This window comes from Microtus oregoni, unplaced genomic scaffold (assembly GCF_018167655.1).
Source record: "Microtus oregoni isolate MIOR12 unplaced genomic scaffold, Mior012 000046F_ref0000063, whole genome shotgun sequence".
NCBI lineage: Eukaryota > Metazoa > Chordata > Mammalia > Rodentia > Cricetidae > Microtus > Microtus oregoni.
In genome coordinates this window covers 9,085,384-9,112,459 of record NW_024543220.1, presented here as the reverse complement: position 1 = coordinate 9,112,459, position 27,076 = coordinate 9,085,384, and the positions used below count along the sequence as shown (strand labels likewise).

General features: G+C 43.2%; 2 protein-coding genes across 2 annotated transcripts; one reads left to right on the top strand and one right to left on the bottom strand.

Annotated features, from left to right (window-relative positions):
- On the top strand, nucleotides 1–11,675 carry Zfp57 (ZFP57 zinc finger protein). Its single transcript, XM_041635156.1, is given in 5 exon segments — nucleotides 1–18; nucleotides 1,240–1,384; nucleotides 5,846–6,749; nucleotides 6,751–6,786; nucleotides 11,636–11,675. Coding segments are annotated over 5 exon segments (1,143 nt in total).
- On the bottom strand, nucleotides 11,053–26,855 carry Mog (myelin oligodendrocyte glycoprotein). The gene is made up of 8 exons (XM_041635105.1): nucleotides 26,589–26,855; nucleotides 24,254–24,601; nucleotides 18,008–18,121; nucleotides 15,776–15,796; nucleotides 15,426–15,446; nucleotides 13,504–13,620; nucleotides 13,207–13,227; nucleotides 11,053–12,732 (listed from the first exon to the last, which is right to left on the bottom strand). The coding sequence occupies exons 1-8, from the start codon at nucleotides 26,668–26,670 to the stop codon at nucleotides 12,719–12,721; spliced, it is 738 nt and encodes a 245-aa protein (XP_041491039.1). The 5' UTR covers nucleotides 26,671–26,855; the 3' UTR covers nucleotides 11,053–12,718.
- Nucleotides 26,856–27,076: the final 221 nt, after the last annotated feature.

Genomic DNA, 27,076 nt, shown 5'->3' with positions numbered 1-27,076 from the left:
ATGGGAAGCAAGAAACAGGTAACCAGAGCCCTGAACTCTACTGCCTGGCTTTGAGAGAACTAAAGTTACCAGGTGTGAAATAGGAGAATTGTAAATCTGACCATTCAAGGAAAACAGTCTTTTAGAGTAGATACTTTGTTAGAAGAAGCAGTATCAAATGCTGGGGCCTTGTAGGACCTCCCTATTTGCCCAGTTCCTGGGAGGTAGAGAGTCACAAGGAGTCCAATTAGTCTTAGGGATCAGGCCAGAAGAGACTAAACCAGAAATAGACACAGCTAAAGAAAGACATGCCACCTTGGAATAGGTAGTATGTTAGCCTCTCTACAGAAGCATGGAAGAAAGATTATGGTGGAGGATTAGGGGAGATGGCTCAGTGTATAAAGTACTTGATGTACAAACTTGAGAACACAGCTGAGATTTTCAGTCCCTACATAAAAAAAAAACAGTCACACACACACATAAATAAGGTGCAACCGGATAATTTTCAAAAAGCTAAGGTAGAGGAAGACACACATGTATATAACACAGAGATCTCAAGTGAAATCTAACAGTGGAAGAGAGAAGATTGGGTGGAGAAATGGAGGCCTTAGACTCTCTGGGGTCTTTTACCATTCCCCTGCCTCTTGGAATTTCAGATTTTCCCAGGCCAAACAATAGGGGAGAAAAGAATTTCATGATTTTCTCTGATACCACCCTAGCATCCTGCACAGGTTCTGTAAGAGTAGCAATTAATATTCCTTCCCTTCTCTTCATCATATTCAGTGATTTCTTCCTTCCTCTGTATCACCCTTCCTTTTGGCAAATCACAGACCCTGATTTTGTGCCTTCTTCATACTTGTTCTTTCTTCATGGTCTGAATTCTCTAAACCTCGAGTATATCTCAGGATTTTATAGTGGACATCACCATGCATATAGGGCCAAATAAGTCTTTCATAAGATGGTGACGAGAAGCAGGCTTGGAAGAACTCTTGCCTCGGAAGCTTAGGCATACAACAGTTTTAAAGGCAGAAAACACATTGTTGGGTATAAGTTAGGGGAACCTGGTAATACTTGCTTTAGCTGCAAATTTCAGCAGATAGTTTGGTTATGCTTTGGGCTGTGGTCGGGATCATAGAAAATCCTGAACGTGTTCCCAAGGCTGATATGGCTGTTTAGAGGGTCCCTAAGCAGACACAAAGTCAGAGCAAAATGGTGTTACCTCAATCACTTCAGTTTTCTGTGTTTGTTTATATTCTTAAGCCTGCCCAGCCCCTCCAGAGACCAATCACTTGTGAGGACGTAGCAGTGTCTTTCACCAACGAAGAATGGGCATGTCTGACTGAGAAACAGAAGATCCTTTACCGGAAAGTGCAGTCAGAAACCTTTAAGAACCTGGCATTTGTAGGTAAGAAACCATGACTTCCTCAGCACTCTCTCTGTCCTATACCCTTAGAATATATGTTGGATTTGTTTTGCTCAAGGAGATTAAATTAAAGTTGATCCCTAGTTCTATACCTGGAAGGTCTGAGTCTCAAAGTGGAGACTTATATATGAGCTCGCATTGGAAGTGGAGGTAGAAAGCCCAGGACATCAAGGGTGGTTCTCAACTACATGGGACAAAAAGCCTATGCAGGCCCTGCAGAGAACCTGAGTTCAGTTTCCAGCCCTCACATGGTGGTGTACAAACATTGTAGCTCTAGTCCCAGGGGTCCCACCCCTTCTTCTGACTTCTGTGGGTACCAGGCATGTAAGTGGTGTGCATACATACAGGCAAAACACCTAACACACACACACACAAAGCAAATTAAAATAAAATAAACCTTAAAACAAACAAAAAGCACCCTGTAGAAAGTCAAAGATAATGTTTTGTGTGTGTTCATGTATGTGCAGGTATATTACATGTTCACGTTGGAACTTTATTCCTCAGGACATCATCCACCCTGTTCTCTTTGTTTTTAGCAGGGACTTACTAATCTGGAATTCACTGCTGCAGTGAGCCCTAAGAATCTGTCTGTCTCTGTTTCCTGATATAGGCTTTATAGCCAAGTTCCACTATGCCTGGTTTTTATTTTTGGGTGTTCTTGGGGTTAAACTCAAGCACTGAAGATTGCAAGGCAAACATTTGATGTACTGAGCTACTTCCCCAACCCCAAGATGATTTTTTTTACATTTTTTATTGATATTTATTGAGCTCTACATTTTTCTCTACTCCCCTCCCTGCCTCTCCCCTTCCCCATTCAATCTTCCCCAAAGGTCCCCTGCTCCCAATTTACTCAGGAGATCTTGTCTTTTTTTACTTTCTACTTCTCATGTAGATTATATCCATGTAAGTCTCTCTTAGCGTCCACATTGTTGTCTAAGTTCTCTGGGATTGTGGTTTGTAGGCTGGCTTTCTTTGCTTTATGTTTAAAAACCACCTATGAGTGAGTACATGTGATAATTGTCTTTCTGTGTCTGGGTTACCTCACTCAAAATAGTTTTTTCTAGCTCCATTTATTTTCCTGCAAAATTCAAGCCGTCGTTATTTTTTTCTGTATAGTACTCTATTGTGTAAATATACCACATTTTCCTTATCCATTCTTCAGTCAAGAGACATTTTGGTTGTTTCCAGGTTCTGGTTATGATAATCAAAGCTGCTATGAACATAGTTGAGCACATGTCCTTGTGGCACAATTGAGCATCCTTTGGATATATACCCCAAAGTGGTATTACTGAGTCTTGAGGAAGATTGTTTCCTAATTTTCTGAAAAATAACCACAGTGACATCCAAAGGGGCTGTATCAGCTTACACTCCCACCAGCAATGCAGAAGTGTTCCCTTTTCCCCACAACCTCTCCAGCATAAGTTGTCATCAGTGTTTTTGATCTTGGCCATTCTTACAGGTGTAAAATGGAATCTCAGAGTTGTTTTGATTTGCATTTCTCTAATGACTAAGGATGTTGAACATTTCCTTAAGTGTCTTTCAGCCATTTTAGATTCCTCTGTTGAGAGTTCTCTGTTTAGGTCTGTACTCCCATTTTTTATTGGATTATTTGTTCTTTTGATGACCAATTTCTTGAGTTCTTCATATATTTTGGAGATCAGACCTCTGTCTGATGTGGGGTTGGTGAAGATCTTTTCCCATTCTGTAGGCTGTCATTTTGTCTTGTTGACCGTGTCCTTTGCTTTATAGAAGGTTCTCAGTTTCAGGAGGTCCCATTTATTAATTGTTTCTCTCAGTGTCTGCTGCTGGGGTTATATTTAGGAAGTAGTCTCCTGTGCCAATATGTTCGAATATACTTCCCACTATCTCTTCTATGAAGTTCAGTGAGGCTGGCTTTATGTTGAGGTCTTTGATCGATTTGGACTTGAGTTTTATGCATGGTGATAGATACGGATCTATTTTCATTTTTCTACATGTTGATATCCAGTTATGCCAGCACCACTTGTTAAATATGCTTTCTTTTTTTCATTTGATATTTTTTGTTTCTTTATCAAAGATCAGGTGTTCGAAGATGTGGATTGATATCAGGTCTTCTGTTAGGTTCCACTGGTTGTCCTGTCTGTTCTTATGCCAATACCAGGCTGTTTTCAGTACTGTAGTAGAGCTTGAAGTCAGGGATTGTGATGCCTCCAGAAGTTCTTTTATTGTAGAGGATTGTTTTGGCTATCCTGGGTTTTTTGCTTTTCCATGTGAAGTTGAGTACTGTTCTTTCGATGTCTTTGAAGAATTTTGCTGGGATTTTGATGGGCATTGCGTTGAACCCACGATTTAAATTTGCCTGTTCAGGCCTGGTGTGTTGACAAAAGCCTAAAATCCCAACACTTCTGGGGCTGATGCAGGAGGATCACACATTTAAGCCTCAACCTTGGTTATAGAGATGGAGGCCAGCTTAGGCTACATAGACAGACTATCTTGAAAACTACCTGTCTATACACCCAACAATATTTACTTAATCTTGTATACAAGGCATTATACTAGAAGCTGATTTTTTTTTTATTTCGTTTGTTTTGTTTTGAGACAGAGTTTCTCTATGGGACACTTCTGACTGACTGTCCTGGAACTCACTCTGTAGATCAGGCTGGCTTGAACTCTCTGAAAATCACCTGCCTCTGCCTCCCTAGTGCTGGGATTAAAGGTGTGCACCACCACCTCCAGGCTAGAAGCTGCCTTCTTAAATGCCTTTCCTGCAACCGAGTGTTGTAAATTGTTGTATTTAAAATAAAACAAAACGTGTTTTTTTTGGTTTGTTTTATGTGTATGAACATTTTGCGTGTATATTATGTGTGTGTCTCTCACCCACCCAAAAATATACCTCCACTCACTGCCTAAATATTTTCTGCCTATACCAGATCAGTACACCATGCAAAAAGAAAGAAGACAGAAGAGATCAGCTCTCTGTCCCCCAAAGGCAACAGGTAAGAATGGCAAAGGAAGCTGGATACGGTAACTCACATCTGCAACCCCAACACCTCCGCCTCATAGTGTATTTGAGGCCCTCTCATCTCACAAAACCAAGGGTCAGCAAAACAGCTCAGTGGTTAAAAATGCCTGCCACCAATGCTTGCAATTGGAATTTAATATGTATTTGGAAGGAAAGAATCAGTCCAACAAGCTGTCTCCTTACTGCCATAAGCATGTTGTAGCGTTTATATGCACACATACAATATAATAAAAGTGTAATTTTAAAATTGAAAAGTAAATGCCAAAAGAGAAAGGAAGGTAAAAAGGACCGAGAACGACCGCAGAATTCGGAGCTGTCCTAGAACATCTGAGCTCAGTAGATCATCTCAATATCTGTACCTTGGGACTTGAAGAAACCTTGAGATCAAAGTTTAAGTCCACTGACTTTATAATGGAAAACCAAGACTTCCAAAACAAGGAATCTAGTTTCTAGGACTCGAGATCACATGTGGGTCGCTGTGTTAGTTACCCTTTGGTTAACAAGTTCTTCCCAAGAGAAAGTGGAGAAACAATGTTGAGGAGGAGAAGAATAAGCTTGTTCCTACGGTAAGAACAAGGAAGGCTTAGTCTTTGAGAGGAATGCTAATTTAGGTTGGTCACACCTCCCAGTCTGAGACAGTCTTGCTGTGCTGCCTCTTTAACCCAGGTAATTGTTAATAATCAATAGCATAACTTTTCACCACCAATTTACATGATACAGCAGTCTTCCCTTGGCCTAGCTCACTGGGAGAGAGAACACTTGCTTGCATGGTTTGCCTTCCCAACACTGGGGTGAGCTCTCTGTTCTGAAGGGATTTTGTTTCAGTGGTTTTCAAAGCTACAGCCACAATTAGCTCTGGGCCCAATTTAGGTGTTTTTTGTTTTTACGGAGCTGGGGATTGAACCCAGGGCTTTGTGTAAACTAGGCAAGTGCCCTACTGCTGCTGAGTTACATCCCTAGCCCCTGAGTTCTGATTTTTTTTTATACTAGACACAGTAATACATTAAACTAGAATACTATCAAAATTGGATAATATTAATCTATGTTAGAAAGTTATGTGAATGTGGTCTTACAGAAGGGAATTCAACCCTTAATATTTTGGGACTGTGACAGACACATGTGAAGTCGGGGATGAGGAAAGATCACTGCTTACTATGTGGTCTTTCACCTGTGAGAATATGAGCAATATTGAGCTTGAGAGGATAGATTTACAAGATATAAGCTAGTATTTAGATATTTGAGATCATAGAAGATACCTATGAAATTTTTACTAGCTTTCATTATTCTTTTTATTGGTTTTCCCTATTTCTATCCCATAAGATCCAAGGATGAATGGTTGAGTTTAAAGGTTGGGGAAATGGAAAGTGACTCCTACTGAGTGAAAACCTTGTGTTGGTGACATTGTCAGTGGCAAACTGTGTATTTTCCCTCCTCCACCACAGGAAGCAAGAAGAGGAGTTCTCAAGATCCTAGCTCAAATCTGGAAGATGAAGAGAACAATGTTAAAGAGAAGGGCTCTCTTGCTTGTACAGGGATGTTCAAAGGTGGACCACTCTATTTCTGCCTGACCTGTGGCAGATGTTACAAAAAGTACATCAACCTCTTTAATCACCAGTTTAAGGCCCAGAAGACTACTAGCCACAAAGCCGTGGGCTCCAAGCCTCAGCATCGTAAAGAGAGGACTTTCTCTTGCCAGCTCTGTAACAAGATCTACCGCGATCCTTCTGGACTGAGCCGGCACCGACGCACTCATTTAGGTTATAGGCCCAGTTCATGCTCTGTGTGTGGAAAACGCTTCCGGGATCAGTCTGAGGTCAAACGCCACATGAAGGTACACGAAAACAGGAAGCCAGGGACTGGCAACCAGGAGCATGAGGTGAAGAAGGTTCCACTTGAAACAGCTGGATCCCAGGGTCCCAACGTCAGGCATCGGAAAGTGATCCAAGGACCAGTGGGCAGACCAGTGGCCAGGGCTAAGGCAAGCTGCAACAGAGACTCATCTCTGAATGTCAGATCCAGCTCTGTTCCAGTAAAATGCTCAAGAAAAAACATCCATTGCCCCTATTGTTTGATAGGTTTTACCAAGAGGACTTGCTTCTTAACCCACCTCAAAGTCCACTTCACAAATGAGCCCGACCAATACCTCCATCACAGAGAGTCCTCCCACTCATCCGTGGTGGTAGGTTCCCAAAAGAACACCCACAGGAAGCAGGATATCTACTGTTGCCCTGTCTGCGACGTCCTCTTTAGGGAAAAGGAAAGCCTGCTGGATCACATGTGCTGTAAAGAACCAGGTAGATCCATTAAGTGCTGGGAAATCCTGGGTCATTTGCTTGCCTTTCTTGATCCCTTTGAAGCCAGGAAATATTTCAAAAGTAAAGGAGTCCTCAAGGGAAGAAAAGAAGAAAAGGTGAAATCCAAGAAGACAAGATGACTCATGCCTGCGGTGAGAATCCCTGAAACATAAGTGAAGGACAGGTCAAGGCTGTGGTTTGTTGACAAGGTTCAGGCAGCATTTCCTGTCGCTGGACTTCTTCAAAGCGTGGTCCCAGTTAAACTCAAGTCAAAGAACATTCTTAATACGCTGCCCCAGTCCTCAAGTGTCAAGGCTATCAAAACCAAGGAAAGTCAGAGAAATTGAGACACCTTAAGGATCAATTGAGACCGAATGTGTGGTGCCTTATGTCACATCTTAGAAAAGACAAAGGACATTGGTGATAACTGGAGTGTAAATGAAATAGGTATAGATGAATGTGTCAATATTGCTTCATGAATTATAAATGTATGGTGATGCGAGATTTATTTTCATGTGCGTGTGTGCTTGCCTGAGTTCATGGGGAGCACACACAGGCAGTGCCCTGGAGGCCAGAAGATGCCTGAGCCACTATGTGAGCATAGTACCGAACCTGGGTCCTCTGTGAGAGCAGACAGTGCTCTTAACCATCGATCTGTATCTCCAGACTTGCAGGATGTTTTAAGCAGAGAAGCTGGAGGCTCTGTGCCTCAATTTTGCAGTTTTATTTTTAGAAATATAAAAGCATTTCTAGTTTAAATTCAGTTTAAGATTTGTGTGTGTGTGTGTGTGAGAGAGAGAGAGAGGAGCTGGAGGTACAGGCTTATTGTGGGTGCTGAGAATCAAATTCAGATCTTTTGCAAGATCTGTAAGTGCTCTTAATCATCTGTCCAGCCCCATACATTCTAAAAATTTAAAGATCATGTTTACAAAATAGTCTTCAGGGGCTGGAGTGTTCAGTGATACATTGTTTTCTTTTCTCTGTGCCTTCTGTTGAATGGGTTGAATTTCCAGTTCTGCTCCTATGTGTACGAGCATGCCCCCTAACCTTACCCAACTCCCTGCCCAATAAAAAACAGTTATCAACCTTCAGGGATAGTACAGAAAGTGGAAAGTAGACATCAAGGGGTTGGAGAGGAGAATACTAAGAGAGACACAACAGGACTCCTTATAACCGCTCTACTTTCTTCCAACCACTGTGTAGTCCTGGTCACTCAGAGGCATCTTCATCCTCCTACACCCTGGCCCAGCCTTCAGTAGGCCCTTACTGGCTGATTCTCTAACAACCCTGCTCTCCTGGTTTACACAATCTAAGAGGATAGAGCAGCAGCGCCCTCGTGTGGCCATGATATTGAAGACAGACAACTCCACGTCTTTATCTTCCCGCGGAAACTTCCCCGTGGTCCAAAGCTTTCAGCAACCAGAGCCTCTGGCTCAGTATTCAAAACTGTGTCAGGTTCAGGGTGTGAGTGCTTCCCAAATCCTCGCAAACACAGATGCGTCCCTCCCTTGAGTGCTGGAGGACGCTGACTCGCGACAGAAGGCTGCAGGTTGACTACACAGCTCGTTCCTGCTCCCATTGTGCTGGGATTTCCCTCCTGAGAACCAGCCCAGAACTCCACAAATAAGATGGAGGAGGAGCCAGAGACACCCAGGGCTTTGTCCTGGGAAGACAGGGAGGCCCCGGAAGTGAAAAACGAGGCGTTGAGACCAGGAGAGAGTTCAAAAGGAATGAATGGTGGGCGGAAACCTGAGAGAAAGGGATACAGGAAGTCCAGACTGAAACAGCAGTGCTTCAGGGGTGGGTTCAGTTGCAGACAGGCTTAGGAGCTTCTAACTAGAGTGCCACTTTTCAGATGGAAATGACCATTGGAATGTCAGGTTCTGAGAGGGGGAGAGGTAGGAGAACAGAGGGCAAGAGATATCAAAACATTTTAAACAATTTCTTTTTCATTGTGTTTTATGTGTGGGAATAATTTTGCCCGAATCGACACTTGTGCACCACTTGGCATTTCTTGTTTGTTTTTGACAAGATGTTCTCATGTAGCCACGTCTCAAACTTGAGATCTTACATCACTAAGAAAATCCCTGTCACTGAGTTACATCCTCAGGCCGATTTTGTTTGTTTGTTTTGGTTTGTTTAGTTGTTATTGTTTTGTTTTAACATACTGGTATTTGCTTATACTGTACTCCATTATGCCAGCCTTGTCTGAGCAGTCCGGGGTGAGCATGCTTCATTTTTCCTAGTTTTAAAATGGGACATTTAAGTGTCTCTTTTCTACATGTGTGTGATTTACTGATCAAGAAGTATTTGGTCAGGATCAGCAGCCAAGGGAGGGCAGCACCCACAATGAGCTGGCACTGGAGAGTGGATCAGAGGTTGAGAGCAGTTGTGTTTCTTATGTTATATGTAGGGTTGTTTTTTTATTTGTTTTTTTTCCCTGTATAGTGCATGCTGACCTGGAACTCACTTCCACCTGCCTAGTAGAATTAGCAAAGTTGAATTAGGCTTTTAGGAACCCTCCCTGTTCCCCACCCCCAAACACAGAAGTAAATACTTAATTCTGGAAATTTGGATTTCCTAGGGCAGGTGATACCATTGATGATCAACCGTCGGCGGGGAAAGAAGTTGTGGTGTTGGGCTTCTTAAGAACTAAATTTCTGACCTTGGCGGGCAGCCACCCGAGGTGCGTGGGTTACAGGCATAGCGGGATCAGAGCAACTGTGAGTGTGGCCATTGCATAATGGATTCCTAACATGAGGCAGAAGTGCTTGCCTGAGTTCAAGCCGCTGTGTTCCCATACAGCCCGGCCATTCAGGGGACTGTGGTCCTCTGAGGATGAGCGCTGGGGAAGACTAAGCCAGTCGAGGCACCGTTGGACTGCCAAGCCCCAGGCAGGGCTGATGGACGCTGGGAGAGCACGAGGGCCCTGAGCGAGCAGGGAAAAGCTCACAGGGCAGATCCCTGGGTGTTTCACGGCTGGGGTCATCCACATCCAAGAAAGTCTACAGCGTGCAGGCATTTCTCCCAGGTTGTGTGTGTGAGAGAGACCGGGCCTCAGGGTTAGAGAGAGATGGACCTGTCATGCGGCAAGGCTGCTTGATCTTCATGTGTTGAACTCCTGAGGCAGGGATTACACGTATGTGCCATGCACCCAGCCGGACTCCTGAGGCAGGGATTACACATATGTGCCGTGCACCCAGCCGGACTCCTGAGGCAGGGATTACACGTATGTGCCATGCACCCAGCTGGACTCCTCAGATTTGCGGCAACCATGAATCATTTAGGTGGAGGAGTGGAATCAGGATTGAGAGATGCCCGCACATTTCCTCCAGAAAATTACCCTATGGAAGGGTGGACAAAGCCAGGGTACAAGTGAACCCACTTGAAACCTCCTCGCAATTAACAACCAAGTCTTCTTATTCAGTCTCCTTCCACGCTCAGGGGTCCTGGACCAGTAAAGTACAAAAGGAGATGGGGGAAGGAAAGCAATACCCACAATTCGTGGAGATTCTGTCTTAGTCTTCCTGGTTCTCGGGCAATGGACTGGGTAACCATGGTTACATCTTCCTGCAATTGTGAAGACTTGATGATAGCAGGGGTCTTCCTTGCTAAAAACTTAAGGACAGGTCCTTGAGAACACTACTATAGAGCTGTTTGGAAGTTAATGGCTGAAAAATGGGAGGGGAAGCTTGGTCAGCACCTCTCAAGCATCAGTCTTAAGTGGTTTTAAGAGAAAGGGAAGGGGAATGAAAGGCAAGAGAGAAAGAAGGAAGGAAGAAAACAAACTTCAGATCCTGGGAATGCAGCTTTCCTGGCAACATCTTGGGGATCCAGTTAGCAATTCCTCTAATGCCTTGTTCCTGCCTGGTGTTTTCACTTAACCAAAGAAGTGGGCAGCAAAGAAAGGGCCGCTTGTTTTTATCCCTTTATGCTTTCTTTAGCATCTAGAGAGAGGAGGAATAGGTGAGTGGCTGTCCATAGGAAGAGACTTTTTTTTTTTCTTCAATGAGTGTAAAATTTCCCAAGTGAACAGGGAACTTAAATGCTGTTGGATTATTATCACTGTTCTATACAGGGATCTGGTCGTAGAAGCCATGGCTGACTCATGATGCCAACACTTAAGATGGTTCAAAATAATGGGAAAGTCTTAACATTCATTCAGTTTGTTTTGCGGGGTTTGATTTAACTTGTACTAGGCTAACAGTATTGGTACCTAAGGGTACTCTGAGGTTCTCTGCATGCTGGATAGTGGTCGCAGGCTGCAGTTTCCAAACAGCCAGCAGGTTGGGAGGGGAAAGGAAACACTCTACAGTGTGCTATGTACTAAGCTATGAGGTTCTGTAGGCAAGGTGCACTATTTGCATTTCTGGCCTAATCATATTTTTAGCTTAAGTCATCAGGGGATAGATCAATTATGAATAATGTAAATACTGGATCTATATATTAAAACTCTAAGTCACAGAGCTTGGGGTGTGTGCAATGATCAGTGGTACAGCCCTTGTTTTGCATGGACCAGACCCTGGGTCTGAGCCCAGGGGGACCACACACATATTCAGGTAACAGAATCTATGTTTCAATCTTTGATCCTGTAAGAGGTATTGACTTTTATGTTTCCAGTGAAATCAAGTCTCCTGATAATTAAAGATAGCTTTCCCTAGCCTGCTGCCTGAAGGTCCCTAACCACTAGAACCTCCAACCATTCAGCCCACAGACTAATATTTCCTCTACCAACCAGTCCCCAGATTAATCCCTCCTCTCTGAATTTCCCCTAACTCCGTTTAAAAGGAGCTTTTTAATCTTATCTGGGGTCACCAGGTGGCACCCCAACATTAGAATTAATAAAGTGCTCTTGTTTTGTATATGTGGCTGGTCTTTCCTTGGGGCTTTTCTTGGACTCTAACATCCTTGAAGCTAGAAAATATTTTAAAAGTAAAGGAGTCCTTGGAAAAAAATGAAATCTAGGAAGACAAGATGAATTTTGCATGCAGTGAGAATTCCTGAAACATAAATAAAAGGCCTGTTTGGGGCTGGTGAGACGGCTTAGTGGGCAAAGGCACTTGCCACTCACCCTGACCTCCTGACCTCACCCATGCCCTTCCCACGTATCTCCCCACCTCACAAAATAAATACAATTTTTAAAACAAAGAGAGTCATCTTAGTCTTTGCATTTCGGATTTTCTGAAGGCTGGCCTCTGGCTCAGGAGGTTTGGATAGGAGAGTTGAGTGGGTGACAAAAGACTCCACAAGGAAAGGAAAAGAAGTGTGCACAGTAAACTTGTATTATTAATTAGCACCTAGCTTGTTTGTGTCTGGTAGACCATCAAGCAGTAATTGCTGAATAAACAGTGCATGTTCTGAGAGGAATGAAGATGGGAGAAAATAGAGGCAGGGAGTATAAAGGACGCTAAGGGAAGCAGAAAAGAAAAGACAGGGCGCCCCATTCTCAACCCTTGTTTCCCAAGGTCCTCCTTTCCACAGGCTGCCCAAGCAGGATGGTGTTCTTCTCAGAGTTTGTTAGATCCCATCTGTGGGTGTGGGTTCAGGCTCCATATTCATACTCTGTCTCTCTTATTGTGAGATCTTCTGTCCCTGTCCCCTACTATCTACGTTGCTGCTCTTCCCAGACAAGGCTGCAATCTTGGGAGAAACATCCACCATTTGTTCAGCTGGTGTTTGTAATGTAGAGGTGCTGGGTATCCTGTTTGACAGAATCGCTCCTGCATTACTTTGACACACAGGTGTCTTCTGACAGACTGCCTGCCCTCAGCTGTGGGGTGCTTCCTGGAGGGAGACTGAGACAGGGCAAAAAGATGTGGGAGGCAAAAATTAGAGGAAGGAAGGAGCTGAGGAAAGGAAGATAGTTGAAGAAGGGAAATCAAATTCTATTTGGAATCCGGGGTGTTTCTGTCGATGTAGATTGGAAGGTGCCTGTAGCCCAGAGGCTAATGAGAGACGTCCCCAACGACCTGTCTCTTGGACTGCCAGGCTCCCCTTCATTCCAGGAAGTGGCACCATCACTCAAAAGGGGTTTCCTAGAAGAAAGACAAGTAAGTTAAAAAAAAAATCTGCCAGTGGTTTCTTTCATGATGTCATTGAACCTAGGAGACAGACAGTCCTCAGGGGTCATGTTATCCCTGCCTCTCCCACCTCCCTGTTGGTCTTGAAGTGGGTTCAGGATCACTATTATGGAAAATGCCAGAGGAGAATGCAGAAATGGGATTCTTGCCAAGGGGTTCCCTTCCCGCTTCCTTCAAGGAGGAGTCCTTCCAGTCCTTCCTGGGATTATGATTCCTCAGTAACCATCTTCCCTACTCTGGCTTTTTTTGGTTCAGTTTAGGAGAGTGGAGAAAGGTTGGGAATGGTGGCACATGCCTATGATCCTAGAACTTGGAGACAGGCAAGAGGATTGCCATAAGTTCCAGATCAGGCTGGTCTACACAGTGAGTTTCAGAGGCTCACACTGAGACTGGTCTCAAGAATGGGGAGGGGTGTTGGGGAGAACTTACTTAGCTCTTCGAGAAACTGTCCTGCAAACAAAGAGAAATGAGTAGGTGGGTGATCAGTGGGAGATTCCCCCCTACACACCTCACATCCTCACTAGATGACCCTCCCTTTCCACTAAGGGACCCATGCATCTCATTGATTCTCAGTTTTTTTTCTGAGAATTCTGATGTGAGCATGGGGACACAGGAGGAAGGCAATCCCAGCCCTGGAATGTAGAACCTTGGTTCCACTTTTCCCCATTCTGGTCTGCCTGAGTTCCCTGCTCCATAGCGGTCCTGTTTGCTGCCCAGATACGGCACCTGCTAGTCTTCGGTGCAGCCAGTTGTAGCAGATGATCAAGGCAACCAGGGGTCCAAGAACAGGTACAATAACAAACAGTGTTACCTTCCAGCAGGGCACCCTCAGGAAGTGAGGATCTGAATGGTAGAGAAAAACAGAGTTTCTTTCCCTCTGTGCCACACCCACTCTTTTTAACCTGAACCCCCCAAGCACCAAAGAACTCTGGGGACAAACTATAGTTCCTGAATTTGGATGATGTGCCTTTAATTTCATTAACTTCTAATTGAACTCAGCTTTTCTTTTCAGCTGATTTTACTTAACATACAAAACAATGGGTTGCATGACGCTTTCATACATATTCACATTCGGCAACTCACTAACTTCCCTTTCACTCCCATCCCTAGCGTGTTTGTTTGCTTTTTTTGGGGATAGGGTGTTTTTAATACAATTTCTGTGTGATTATTCAGGCCTGGGCGGCTGGGGAAATGAAAGCGCCGTCTCCATTTACAGGAATGGCTTAGTTGGTAAAGGCACTTACTGCTAAGCCTGCAGACCTGAGTGTGATCCCCAGAACCAGCATGATGGAAGAAAGAATCAAGCCCTCTGACCTCCGTGTGAGCACTTGCTCATACTCCCCCCACTAAAAATATTTTATTTCTCTTTGGGTGATCAAAGACTACACATGTGACATTCACACACTAGCCCAATGCCAGGTACCAGGAGAACTGAACAAGGGTAGTCTTGGCTTCAGAAAGAAAGGCTGCTCAGGAAGATTGCTCATAGGAGGAATTTTCTGTGTTCAGCTTAATTCTTTTTTCTAATCTGTATGGAATTTATTCAACAAACATTTGGGTATTCTTTTGTTGATGCTGTCCTTAGGGACTGTGCAATCTGAAGTAAAGAAAATGCAAAGATGATTATTGAGGGGTTAATACTCTAGCTGGTGCATGCATGGTGGCATATGCATGTACCAGCACTTGGGAGGTGAAGGCAGAGGGATCAGAAACCCAAGGTCATCCTTCATGACGTAGAGAGTTTGAGGCCAGCCTGAGCCATATGGGATCCTTACTCACAAAAGGGAAGGTACTAGTGTGGTTTTACTTTTTCCACAGAGAAGCCACGTGCTCGGGTTGTACTCGTGAAAACTAACTTTGCCATTTAAGTATAGTAGATGACTTAAAAATGTAATTTTCTGGGTATGACAGACGTGTCTTTAACCCTGTACTGGGGGGAGGCAGAGGCAGGTAGATCTCCGTGAGTCCAAGGCCAACCTGATCTACATAGTGAATTTCAGGTTAGCCAGGGTTGCATAGTGACACCATGTTTCACAATTTTTTCTTATTTATGTATGTATTGTATGTACAGATGTCTGCTGTGGGTCAGGAAATAGATCTCAGTCCTCTAGAGGAGCAGCGGGTGCTCTCAACCACTGAGCCATACCTTTACCTCCAGTAGTTCTGAAGTCTTGTCCAAGTAGATTTTTTTTCCACTAGGCAATCAAGTTTATGTGAAAAGGTGAAAAGGATCTGTTTACCTACCTTTTATAATTCACAGGATGGAAAAAAAAATGTGTATAAGAAGTTTACATTTGCTGGGCGGTGGTGGCGCACGCCTTTAATCCCAGCGCTCGGGAGGCAGAGGCAGGCAGATCTCTGTGAGTTCGTGGCCAGCCTGGTTTACAAGAGCTAGTTCCAGGACAGGAACCAAAAAGCTACGGAGAAACCCTGTCTTGAAAATCAAAAAAAAAAAAAAAAAGGTTTACATTTGTGGAATTTAGTGTAGTACCTCACACTAGAACGTGGTACATAAGTTTTTGCTGTATTCCTGCAGGTTTTAAATGTAAAGAGAAAAGGTGGAGTGACCCCACAAAGGGCCACTAGTTCCCCAGGCTGCAAGTGAAATCCCACAGTGCCCTGGGAGGCTGGGAGATGTCTGAACTTACCAAAAGTCCGATGGAGGTTCTCTGAAAGAGGAACAGATGAAAGTGGATTCAGATGGGCACAGAGAGGGGATCCTTGCCCTGAATCTATTTCAATCACTTAAAGCTGGTTCATAAGATAAAAAGTAAAACATAATGCAAGTTTGGGATTTTATGTCTGCACTGACTGAACTCAGGTGAGCCAGTAGGATTTTTAATTCTCAGCTGCTTATAGTTTTAAATATTGATGTTCCCTACTGGAGGGAGCACAGAGCCCTGGTAGTGAGGCAGAAATGTTCTGAAGAAAGGGGCATTTTGGTTAAATTAAAAGACTAGACAGGAGGAATTGGGGAGGGAGGGTGCCTGGAACTCACCAACTTCTGCTCGAAGTTTTCCTAGAACAGAAAAAGGCAATGTTTTAGTTCCTGGTCTGCTACTGTGTGAGGACCCTTCTGCACCGAGCACCTTGGACCTCTGTGCGGACAACTCCTTGATAGCTTGGGGGAGTCTTTGGGGAGTGGGAAGAGCTCGCGACTTAAAACCAAGTATTTGGGCTCTTCCTGTGGGTGTTGTCTGAATTGAACGACAAAAAGAAAAGAGGAGCCCGGATGTGAGAGCAGTCTGGCTCTGCTGCCTATCACCCCAGTGATCGCCACAGCCGATTTTGCTGATCCAGCTGGCGAGGTGAGTGTTCCCTTCTTTTCTTACAACCCCATATGTGTCCCTCCCAAAACCGCTTGTTTGGTCAGAGAGAATGATCTTCGAGAAGAGCAGGGCCTGCTGTTCTTTGGTTAACGGTGTACAAACAACTACACTGCATAGCTAGAACCTCCAGAAAAGCTTTAAAGAATGCAGAAGTCTTCAGGACTAATTCTCAGGAGCCAGCAATACTCAAACCACATAATTTTTTTTTCCTAATTTTATTTTAAATTCTCTCTCTCTTTGAGGTGCGTGTGTGTGTGTGTGCGTGCATGCACACTAGCATGCACATGAGTACGTGTGTCCCTGGAATCCAGAAAAGGTCAGATCTCCTAGTTATGAGTAGTTCTGAGCTGCCTGACATAGAGTGCTGAGGATGGAACTGAGTCCTCTGTAAGAGCAGGACAGACTTTTAGCCCCTGAGCTGCCCTTCCAGCACTATATCGTAAGTTACTTCTTCTATTACTCCTTGCTCAGTTCACATGGCCAAGTAGAGTACCATATTGTAAATATAAAGCCAAATCCTACTTGAATGAAAAGCTAGACATTTATTGAGATACTACTTTATGACTGCATCTACCGCAGGTGCTTTCCATGATGTTATCCTCTTGTAAGCATCCCGCAGTTTAAGAGGGAAAACACTATCCCTACTCGGAGACTTGAAGAACCTAAGAATTTTCCTCACAGTTTGGTCTCTACAATAGAGTTGGATCCTAGGCTGCCTAGCTCTGTCTTCCTGTTCTATTCAGCCATGATGGCAGAGGACCTTTTCCTTGCCAAGGAACAAGTAACCAAACATCTGAGATGGTTTTAAGGTAAGAAAAAGATCTCACTGTGGGGTTGGGGACACAGTACACTGTGGAGCACTTGTCTATTGTACACAAAGCAGGATCACTGTTGGTCTGATATCTCTCTCCTCATGGCCCAAACCCCCTTTGCTGCCGTATCCTCTTAATAGCAGGAGGAGGTGGAAACACGAGACTTTATGCTGTGGTACTGGGAAGGACACAGTCTAAGAAGACTCTGCCTGGAGTTTCCGGACACAAAAGAACACTTCATCAACAGCTGAACTTGTGTCCACAGTTTAATGTAAGAGACAGGGGAAACACTTTTTTCAATACACTCTATATGGCAATGAGTTTCATTTCAGAATTCTTATTAAAATGTGAAGTAGTGGGGCGGGAGACAAGGCTCAAGGGTTAAGAATGCTTGCAACTCTTGCAGAGGACCCAGGATTCAGATCCTAGAACCAGCATAAAGCATCTTACAACCACCTATAATTCCAGTCCCAGGGACTCTGACACCTTCTTTTCCCTCTTAGAACACCTATACATACATGTGCACATACAGACAAGCAAGTACAAGCAAATAATAATAAAATTGAAAGTTTAAAATTTTGCTTTATTTTATTTTAAATTGTGTGTAGGTATCTGTACATGAGTGCAGGTGCCTGAGGAGGCCAGGGATGTTAGAATCCATGGAGTTGCAGATGGTTATGAGCTCTCTGGTGTGGGTACTGAGTCCCTTAGAAGAGAAGCAATTGCTCTTAACACTGAGCCGTCCCTCCAGCCCTTAAGATTTATTTTTTTTATTGTCTAGTATTTTTGATCTGGCTGGCTTTGAAGAGACTACTCGCCTGGTTTCATGAAGCTGCTCAGGTCTATGGAGGGCTGAGTTATACTGCCTGTAACAGGCTATTTGAGCAAGTCACTGAACCATCCATGGACTCAATTTCTTCCTCAGCTAGGAGGCTGTTACATGTCAGTCTTATTTCCCAGGGAAATGCAAGGTCCTCTTTGAAAAGGCTCAGTAAAACTTGTTATGTAGTTCTGAACTCAGAAGCCTTAAAGATGACCTATCCCTGAAGGCCAGGAAAGAATCCCGACAGACCCAACTGCTGCCCATACCTCTGAGTCTGTGCTGCAGAAAGAGGAAGACGACACCCACGGAAACCTGCAGGAGGAGTGCAGGCAGAAGTGCGATCAGCACCAGGACCCCAGGGTTGATCCAGTAGAAGGGATCTGAAAGGCAGAATGAGCATCACCCAGCTTTCTTCCCCAGCACCCTATTCAGAGACTGTGCTGCAGTAATGTGGGTTGAATAAGGGAATCAACCTTAAGATTAACAAGATTGTAGGTGGATTTTTCTGTCCCTCTGCCCAGCTCTCAAATCACAACATGGAGACTTATTAATTATGAAAGCTTGGTCGATAGGTTAGGCTTGTTTCTAACTAGCTCTTATAACTTACTCTATTTTTTATTAATTTACTTTCTGCCTTGTGGCTTTATTACCTTCACTCTGCACTGCTCATGCTACTTTCCTGTCTCCTCTGTCTCTGTCTCATGACTCTCCACATTTCTGCCCTTCTTTCCCCCAGTGTCGTCCTGAAAATCCTGCTTAGATATTGGCCGTTCACCTTTTTATTAAACTAATCTGAGTGACAAGTCTTCACAGTGTACAAAAAGATTATGTCACATTTACCCCTTTTTGCTAAATAAAAGGAGAGGTTTTAATTCTAACATAATAAAACTATAAACAATAAGAGCAATTATCAGGTAAAAATTACATTTACAATGTCCAGTCCATTTGTATTTGGCATATTTGGAGAAAATACTCCATTATTTATTCTATCTTGTTGAGTCCAAAGCTCTGACCTAACTTACCTTCTATCATAACTAAGGAAAACTGTAACTGTGACTATCTAGTCTTTAACTCCATCAAAGACCCCAGAAGGATATAATATTTCCTGAGTTAAATAGGAAGTGCAGAGGAAGCAACTTCCAAAACTAAAAGAAACAAGAGAAGCGGTTTCTTGTGACTGTTTGGACAGCCACCCAAGGTTCCTCTGCAACACTGGAGCACCCATCTTCAGCCTAGAGGACTAGAATATTGGACAGGTGTTTTGTGAAGCAGACATTTTTGAAGTACTGTCCTACCATGTCTTGGCAAAGTTTGACAGTTGCTTTTCTTGGGTTGGGGGAGAGGTTATGCTTTTGTTTCCACAAGAAACAAAAGGCTGTGGATTACTTTCAGATTAACAGAGATCAGATTGGACCAGGGAAGACCTCCTGGGAATCTTGGCTACAGATAGGGGGGGAGAAAGCCAAAAAGACTACAGAAGAGGTGACATGTAAACTAGTCTCTTCACATGGGAACAGCTCTGAGATGAGATGAGACATGCTAAATCTTATTACATGCCATCCTTTCATACGGCATGGATAGAGGTTTATATTAAAGTTTGATTTTTTTTCTAACAGACTTATAGTTGACAGATGCCTTTTACCTGCTCAAGCATAAAACAAAACAAAAAAAAATAATCTTTAACTGGCTTGTGTACAATACACAGTCCATACTTGTGTTAATTTAGATATGTATATCACCTTATAAAGTTTGTGTTTTCAGAGCAAGGGACCAGACACCAGTGAAAACGGATGACCCAAGTAACCCAGCCTCTCAGAGTGTCTCTATTGCAGTTTCCTCAGAGTTCTGTACCCAAACCAGCTTCACGGCTGCTGGCTGCTCACAGACTATTTTAGCCAGGACTTGACCATTATCCTAATTTTCTTGTGGTCCCCTCAAAGATTCCAGTGCCCCCAGACAACAAGAAGCAGTCTAGAGAACCCAACACCCACATTCCCAAGAGTTGGGGTGGATGGTTTTTGGCCATTTGTTGGTTTGTGGATGTTTATCATTGCTTAGAGGAGTTGGTCACAAGTTGTTAAAAAAGCAACCACTAGTCATAAATATTTTACATTGGTAAGGATTTTTGCATATTGATACAAATTTGATGTTATTTTGTTATACTGTGTATATGTTTCTATGCTTGTCTAAGGTATTTTTATATATCAATACAAATTTAAAGTTACTTTTGTAAGAGCATACTGTATATACATTTCTACCTTTGTTTAACTTATTGCACCTATAAAGCTCATTTAACAATGTAATGTCAGTTTCTTATCCTTGAACGTTATTGTTACAAACTATAATAAAGAAATACAGGTTATTAGTCACCTATAATAATCAAATTTGTAGTCATATTAGATATGTTTTCAGGGTCAAACAGAGATATATTTTAATAGATAGATGGTCTTCAAACACTTCAAAGACCTACAGAATATGGCATTTAAAATGTTTTATTAGCACAGGGCTTTTCATGACAATGAGACATGTCTGTTCCTGCCAGCATCTTCAGAGAAGATAATGGGTATTGAAGGAACTCCATATAGAGTTTGCTTTCAATGTGGTAAAACTAGCCATTTGGACAAGAAACTTCCCTTGTCTTGACTGCTTACAGTATGCTGTGCAAACTGGACAATCAGGACACAAAGGAAAAGATTGCTGAACTTTGCCAAAATAAGGTAAAGTCCTTCAAAATTCCTGCTTCATAGAAAAGTTTGCAGGAAAGTGACTGCTAAACTTTGCCCAAACAAGGTGAGATAGTCCTCCAAAATTCTTGCTTCACAGAAAAAACTACCAGATATTCTAGGCCTGCAGGCTGAAGATGGATGCCCCAACATTGCAGAGTGGCTGCCCAGGCAGCCAAATATCTCTGTCATTTCTTAGTTTCGCAAGTGGTTTGCTCTGCACTTCCTGTTTACTCAGGTAATAGTATATCCTTCTGGGGTCTTCGATGGAATTGAAGATCAGATAGTTATAGTTTTCCTTAGTTATGATAGAAAGTAAATTAGGGGGCTGGAGAGATGACTCTGTGGTTAAGAGCACTGACTGCTCTTCCAGAGGACCCGGATTCAATTCCCAGCACCCACATGGCAGCTCACAACTGTCTGGAGATTGCAGGGGATCTGACACCTTCACACCAATGCACATAAAACAAAGTTAAATAAACCATAAAAATATTTTTTAAAAAAGTAAATTAGGTAAAAAACTTTGGACTCATCAAGAAAAGATAGATAACTGAGTATTTTCTCTAAATTAACAAATATAAATGGACTGGATATTTTAATGTAAGTCTTACTTGATAATTGTTTTTATTGTTTCACTTGTTAAAGTTAATACCTTTTTGAAGATGGATGCTTAAAAGAAATCCCACACTAGCTCAGAATTGAGAATAATAGAGGGTTATTTATTTAGGGGTAGACTCACAAATCAATATCCTCTCCTGTAACAGAGAACAACAAGCAAATCCTGCAGCCAGAAAAGAGGCTGGACACATGCTTTATATCAGGATAAACAGTATAAGAGGCCATGTCCCAGTGGGCGGGTAACTTAAGGGTTACTGGCTATAGGATTTCCTACAGCACCTCCCCTTTTTGTTTAAATAAGAGAGTTTTAAGCCTAATACAAAAGTATACGCAATAAGATCTTTCTATTTAGATAAAACTTGATAATTGTTCTTATTGTATATAGTTTTACTATGTTAGAGTTAAAACATTTCCTTTTTATTTAGACAAAAAGTGGAAAATGTAGAATAATCTTTCTGTACACTGTGAAGACTTGTCACTCAGATTGGTTTAATAAAAAGCTAAATGGCCAATAGCTAGGCAGGATTTCTAGGCACAGAGGACACGGAAGAAAAAGGGTAGAAGCATGAGTCGGATGGAGAAAAAACAGCAAGGAAAGTACAGAGTAAAGGTAATAAAGCCACAAGCCAAAAAATAGTTTGATAAAAATGGGTTAATATAAGTTGTAAGAGTTAGTTAGTAATAAGCCTAAGCTACCGGCTGAGCTTTCATAATTAATAATATGTTTCTAGGTCATTATTGGGGAGCCAACAGTCCTTGATGGAAAAGTCCAACTACATAAAATGCTGACACAACCAGGCGTGATTTCACAAGCCTGTAATTCAGCATTCAGGAGCCTGAGGCCGGAGGCCAACCTACAAGACCTGTCTCAAAACCAAAGCAAACAAACAAAAAAAAAAAAAAAAAAGAGGGCAACAATGGAAAAACAAGGCTGGCCTTATTTTTGATGGTACAGCAGGCTTGTCTCTAGAGAGGGGATAATGTGGACATTGATTTTGTTTTGTTTTTATTTTTTTTATTTTCTTTAAATGTTTATTTATTTATTATGTATACAATATTCTGTCTGTGTGTATGCCTGCAGGCCAGGAGAGGGCACCAGACCCCATTACAGATGGTTGTGAGCCACCATGTGGTTGCTGGGAATTGAACTCAGGACCTTTGGAAGAGCAGGCAATGCTCTTAACCTCTGAGCCATCTCTCCAGCCCCCCTTGTTTTGTTTTTAAAACAGGGTAAATCTGTTCTTGTCTCTGTCTCCTTGCTCTCCAGCCTCTAGCTCCCAAATGCTGGGATTGCAGGCCTGTGCTATGCTTCCCAAATTTTATTCAGTGTTGTGAATGGAACTCCAGTCCTTCCTCTCTCCCTGGAGGGGTTTGGAATGTGGAAACCCCTCCAAGAAAAGCATTCTCTCTTGAGACAAAGTGTTCCGTGTGTTCTGCCCCTCTCCATCTTTCTCTGTGCTGGGCCCCAGTGAGTGTGCTGGAGTTGGCAGCTGAACTGGGAATTTGTTGAGCAGGATGAGGGAAAATCTGTATGCTGAAGTTCTGACTCCCCACTTCTTTGTGAGTAAAAATTTCCCAGCAAAAACAACTGTCTGAAGAACATTCCGCGGCACACAGCTATTTTCATGTCCCTGCAAGCTGTCTCTAGAAATAGCGCTTTGTTACTGGGCGTACAATGCGTCTTCTGGTCTCAGCCTGGCAACACTCACCCCCACCTCAGACACAAAAATGATGGATTGTCTGATATTCATGCCGCAGGTGGTGAGGAGGAAGGGAAAAGGATCAGAGGTTCAGCACTCAGAATACTCTTGTTCTTCAACTACATAGCAATCAACTTTCAAAGCTCTATCTATTTCCCTATCCACAGTTTAACCACTCTAAGGCAGGATAAATAATAAATAACTCCAAAATCAGCTACCACACCGAGCAGACTGAAAATAGAATCATGAAAATGAAGCAATTATGTGAAAATTACATATACCCATGTGTGTGTTTAATTTTTATTTTATTTTTATTAATGTGTGTATGTATGTGTGGGTGCCTTTGGAGGCCAGAAGAAAGTCTTCTATCTCCCAAAGCTGGCATTATGTGGGTACTGGGAACCAAACTCTGGTCCTCTGCAAGAACAGCAAAAGCTCTTAACCACTGAGCCATCTCTCCAGCCTCTTTTTTGTTTTGTTTTGTTTGAGACAGTCTCCTATAACCTAGACCAGTATTTGACTTCTCATCCTCCTGACTTTAACTTCTAAGTGTTGGAATTACAGGATTCAGGTCCTAAAACCAGTTTATGCAATGCTGGGGATTAAACCAGTGTCTGCTTATATTGTAGGCATGCTCTCTACTAACTGAATTATCCCTGTCATACACACAAACACACACACACACACACACACACACACTATATTTCTGCCATATAATGCACACACATATATACACATATACATATATTGAGTATATATGTATAAATGTGTGCATACATGTATGTAAATACACACTCAAACACGGGTCCATGCTTTTGTTCCCTATATTCTATGGCTTGCTTATGCCATTCAACAAGTTCTCATGGGAAGCACCCAAGCTATCTGGTAGGGTTCTAAAACAATCACTTCAAGCTGAGCATGGTGACTCATCTTTTAGTCCCAGCACACCAGAGGCTGTGGCTGGAGGGTTGCCCAAGTTATATATATCAAAGCTAGCTGTGGTGGCACATGCCTTTAGTCCCAGCTCTTAACACTTAGGAGGCAGAGAAGGGAGAATCACTGTGAGTTTGAGGCCAATCTGGTCTATATAATGAGTTCCAGGTCAGCCAAGGCTACATACTGAAAAGCCATCATTAAAGGAAAACAAAAGCAGCAAGCAAGCAAAACACAAAATAAAACAAAACAAACAAAACCAAACAAAAAACTGAAGTACAAAAGCATTTGTCTAGCTTAGATATCATCTTTTATCTAATTTCGATTTCTTAACCCATGAACACACTGACTTTGATCCCAGTTTCTTTCCCAATTCAAATAACAAAATAGCCAACAGCCACAGCATAGGAGTCCCTGTTTACTGGAACCGATCTCAGAAGTGACATGTTTGGATGGAGAGACCTTAGCGAATGACTGAAGATAAAGGGGAAGTCAACTACTCAACAGGTCATGCTGCATATTACCTCGGCAGGCTCACCTTCCACTTTCAACTCCATTGCTGCCTCCTCTTGGTAAGAGTGGTCTCTGAAGAAGCAGGTGAAGCCTCCTTCGTCCGAAAACCTCACCTTCTGGATCCTGAGGGTAACCTTTCCCTCGCTGATGTTATCTTTCAGAAGTTCTGTGCGCCCCCTATATTCAGGTGCCTGCTCTGCGTCTTGGTCTTTGCCATTTCTGTAGAGGTGAACCACTCGAGAGAACGGAGGGCGGTACCACCCCACCTCCATGCCCGTGGCATTCTTCCCGGGAGATATGCGGCACGGCAGTTCTGCTTCGTCCCCAACCAAAGCCCGGATGGGATGCGCCGGTCCTATCACTCTGAATTGTCCTGTCCAAGACACCAAAGAAAAGAAACCAAGAGTCAGATGTGGTAAGTTCATCATAGAAAAGCTACTTTAAAAAAGAATAAGAGAGAGGAAACTCAATTTTTAATTTTTATTTTACGTATGCTTGAGACAGGGTCTCGCTATGTATGTAGCTTTAGCTTACCTGGAACTCAGAGATCTGCCTGCCTCTGCCTCCCATGTGCTGGAATCAAAGCTGTATACCACCACACCCAGTGATTTATTGTGTGTGTGTGTGTGTGTGTGTGTGTGTGTGTGTGTGTATTTGTCTACATTAGCACTCACGTGAGTGCAGGTGCCCTCAGAGGACAGAGGCATTTGGTCCCCTGGGTCTGTAGTTACAGGGTATTGTGAGTCACCCCGTGAATGTGGGTGCTGGTAACAAAATCCAGTCTTTTGTAAGAGAAGTACATACATTTTACTAAAGAGCCATCCTTTCCAGACCTTATATATCAATTTTGAGACAGGGTCTTGCTCAGGCTGGCCTTGAACTCCAGGCAATCCTTCTGTGGCAACTCTTCAAGTGCTGGAATTATGAGCATGTGCTACCATGCTTGGCTTAGGACAATCAATTTTTTCTTTCAAAGATTTTGTATCTGTGTCAGTGCAGGTGAATGTATGTCACCTTTGTGTGACTACTCTTGGAATCCAGAAGAGGCGATAAGGTCCTCTGAAGCTGGGGTTACAGGTAGTAGTTACGAGCTTCCCCATAGATATTGGTTCTGAGAACCCAACCTGGATCCTCTGCAAAAGTAGCAAGCATGCTTAACTTCTGAGCCATCTCTTCAGTGTCTCCTCCCTATTTTTGAGTCATGGTCCTTGTAGCCCAAGCAGGCCTTAGTGTTCTCTGTAGCTCAGGGTGACTTGAATTTCTGATCCCTGAATGCTGTGATTGCAGGGACGGTGATGTCAGGTTGAGGAGTTTTAAATGGAATACAAGAGCTTCAGCCAGCCTTATTTTTAAACTTTGAACATATACAAAGTAAGCAGTCTCTAGTTAAAGACATGTTCTGAATGTCTAGGATAGAATGTTCTAACATGAAATCATCTGTTCAATGGCTTCTGCTTTTTTACCAGCTGTGTTCATCTCTGACTCTTCAACTCTTTCTTCCCTCCCTGTCCTCACACCTTGTTCCCTACCCATTGTGAAGTCGTGCACCTTGGGGACAATTGCTTCGCCCTTCTTTATCATCTGTACCTTCAGGCTCACGCCAGTTCTGGATCCCTCTCTGAATGTCTTCCCAGGGAGGTTCAGCTACTGGGTTCTTCCTTATATCAGGGCGTCTTTAGGGGGTGCATGGTCTAGGCCTCCACCCATCACATGGCTCCCTGAGATAGGACTCTGTCTTCAGTTTCTCTTATTTCTCCTCCTAGTTGGGGAACAGGATCCTGTATAAAAATTTATTGCTGCCTGATTCTGCAGAGCAAGATCTCAAACTTAATGAGATGCTATAACTCAAATATTAAAAAAATTAACTTTATTTTATTTGTGCTATTGTGTTTTATCATTCAGGTCGTTGAACATAGAGGCAAGGACCTTTACTGCCTCATTAATTCTCAGCAAAAAGTTACTGAGATTTCCCACAAGCAGGCATTGCAGTAATGTGCAGAAGACTTTCTGTCATTTAAAACTCTGGCAGGAACTCCAAGAATTTAGTTTTTTTTCTCCTTTGAAAGGTGAAAACCCAACACTTGGGCTAGGGATAGAGCTCAGAAGTAAAACATGAACTTAAGGGAAGTGAAAGCCCTGAGTTTGATTCCCAGAGCCATATAAATGGGGTAAAATTTAGCATACACAGGCCCCAAATTTGACTCAACAAGGAGTAAGGAAGGTTTCTAAGGAGGGAAACCATGCCAGCAGATCCAAGTATAGACAAGAAATTCATACAGACATTTGAGGATGATTAGGTAAGCCCCAAACGTCCCCTTACTGTTCTTAGGTCTATGTAGGTCTAGGATTAGCGTGCTTACCTGCATAGCTGGAGGACAGCTGGAGGAGGAGGAGCAGGGAGAAGAGGCAGCTAGACAGAGAAAAGCTCCACAAACTGGCCATCTTTGTGGTTTCTGGGGACAGAGTCCCTGGAAGTAGGGTTAGGCCAGGCTGAGGCCCCCAGGCTGCATGTCGGGAGGATCTAGGAGGGCACTATTGCCCAGGCCCTACCTCCATCCAGGCACTGCCACAGCTGTGCCCAGAGGAGTGGCCCCACGTCACCCCTGCCAGACATTTGCACAAAAGGACTACAGATCCACTGATGACCAGGGTTTGCCTCCTCTCCCCCCTCACAGCATTGGAGCAGCGGCTGACTGGTACTGGGCCGTTTCCCTTTTCCCCTCCCTGGATGCAGTCGTGGGATCTGTAGAGTCTGTAAGGCTTGTTTAATTCCTCTTGCTACCAAGAACTATCTGAGGGAGAGTGACCACTGAAGGCTTTTAAAAATAAAAAAAAAAAAACCAACAAC

What these genes read in the sequence shown, in the direction of transcription:
- Mog (XM_041635105.1), bottom strand. Translation starts at nt 26,670, where the DNA reads ATGGCCAGTTTGTGGAGCTTTTCTCTGTCTAGCTGCCTCTTCTCCCTG. An exon ending in GCTGTCCTCCAGCTATGCAG is followed by an intron (nt 24,602 to 26,588) that starts GTAAGCACGCTA and finishes TGTCTTGGACAG; the next exon opens with GACAATTCAGAGTGATAGGA. An exon ending in GCTGCACCGAAGACTAGCAG is followed by an intron (nt 13,228 to 13,503) that starts GTGCCGTATCTG and finishes CTTTGTTTGCAG; the next exon opens with GACAGTTTCTCGAAGAGCTA.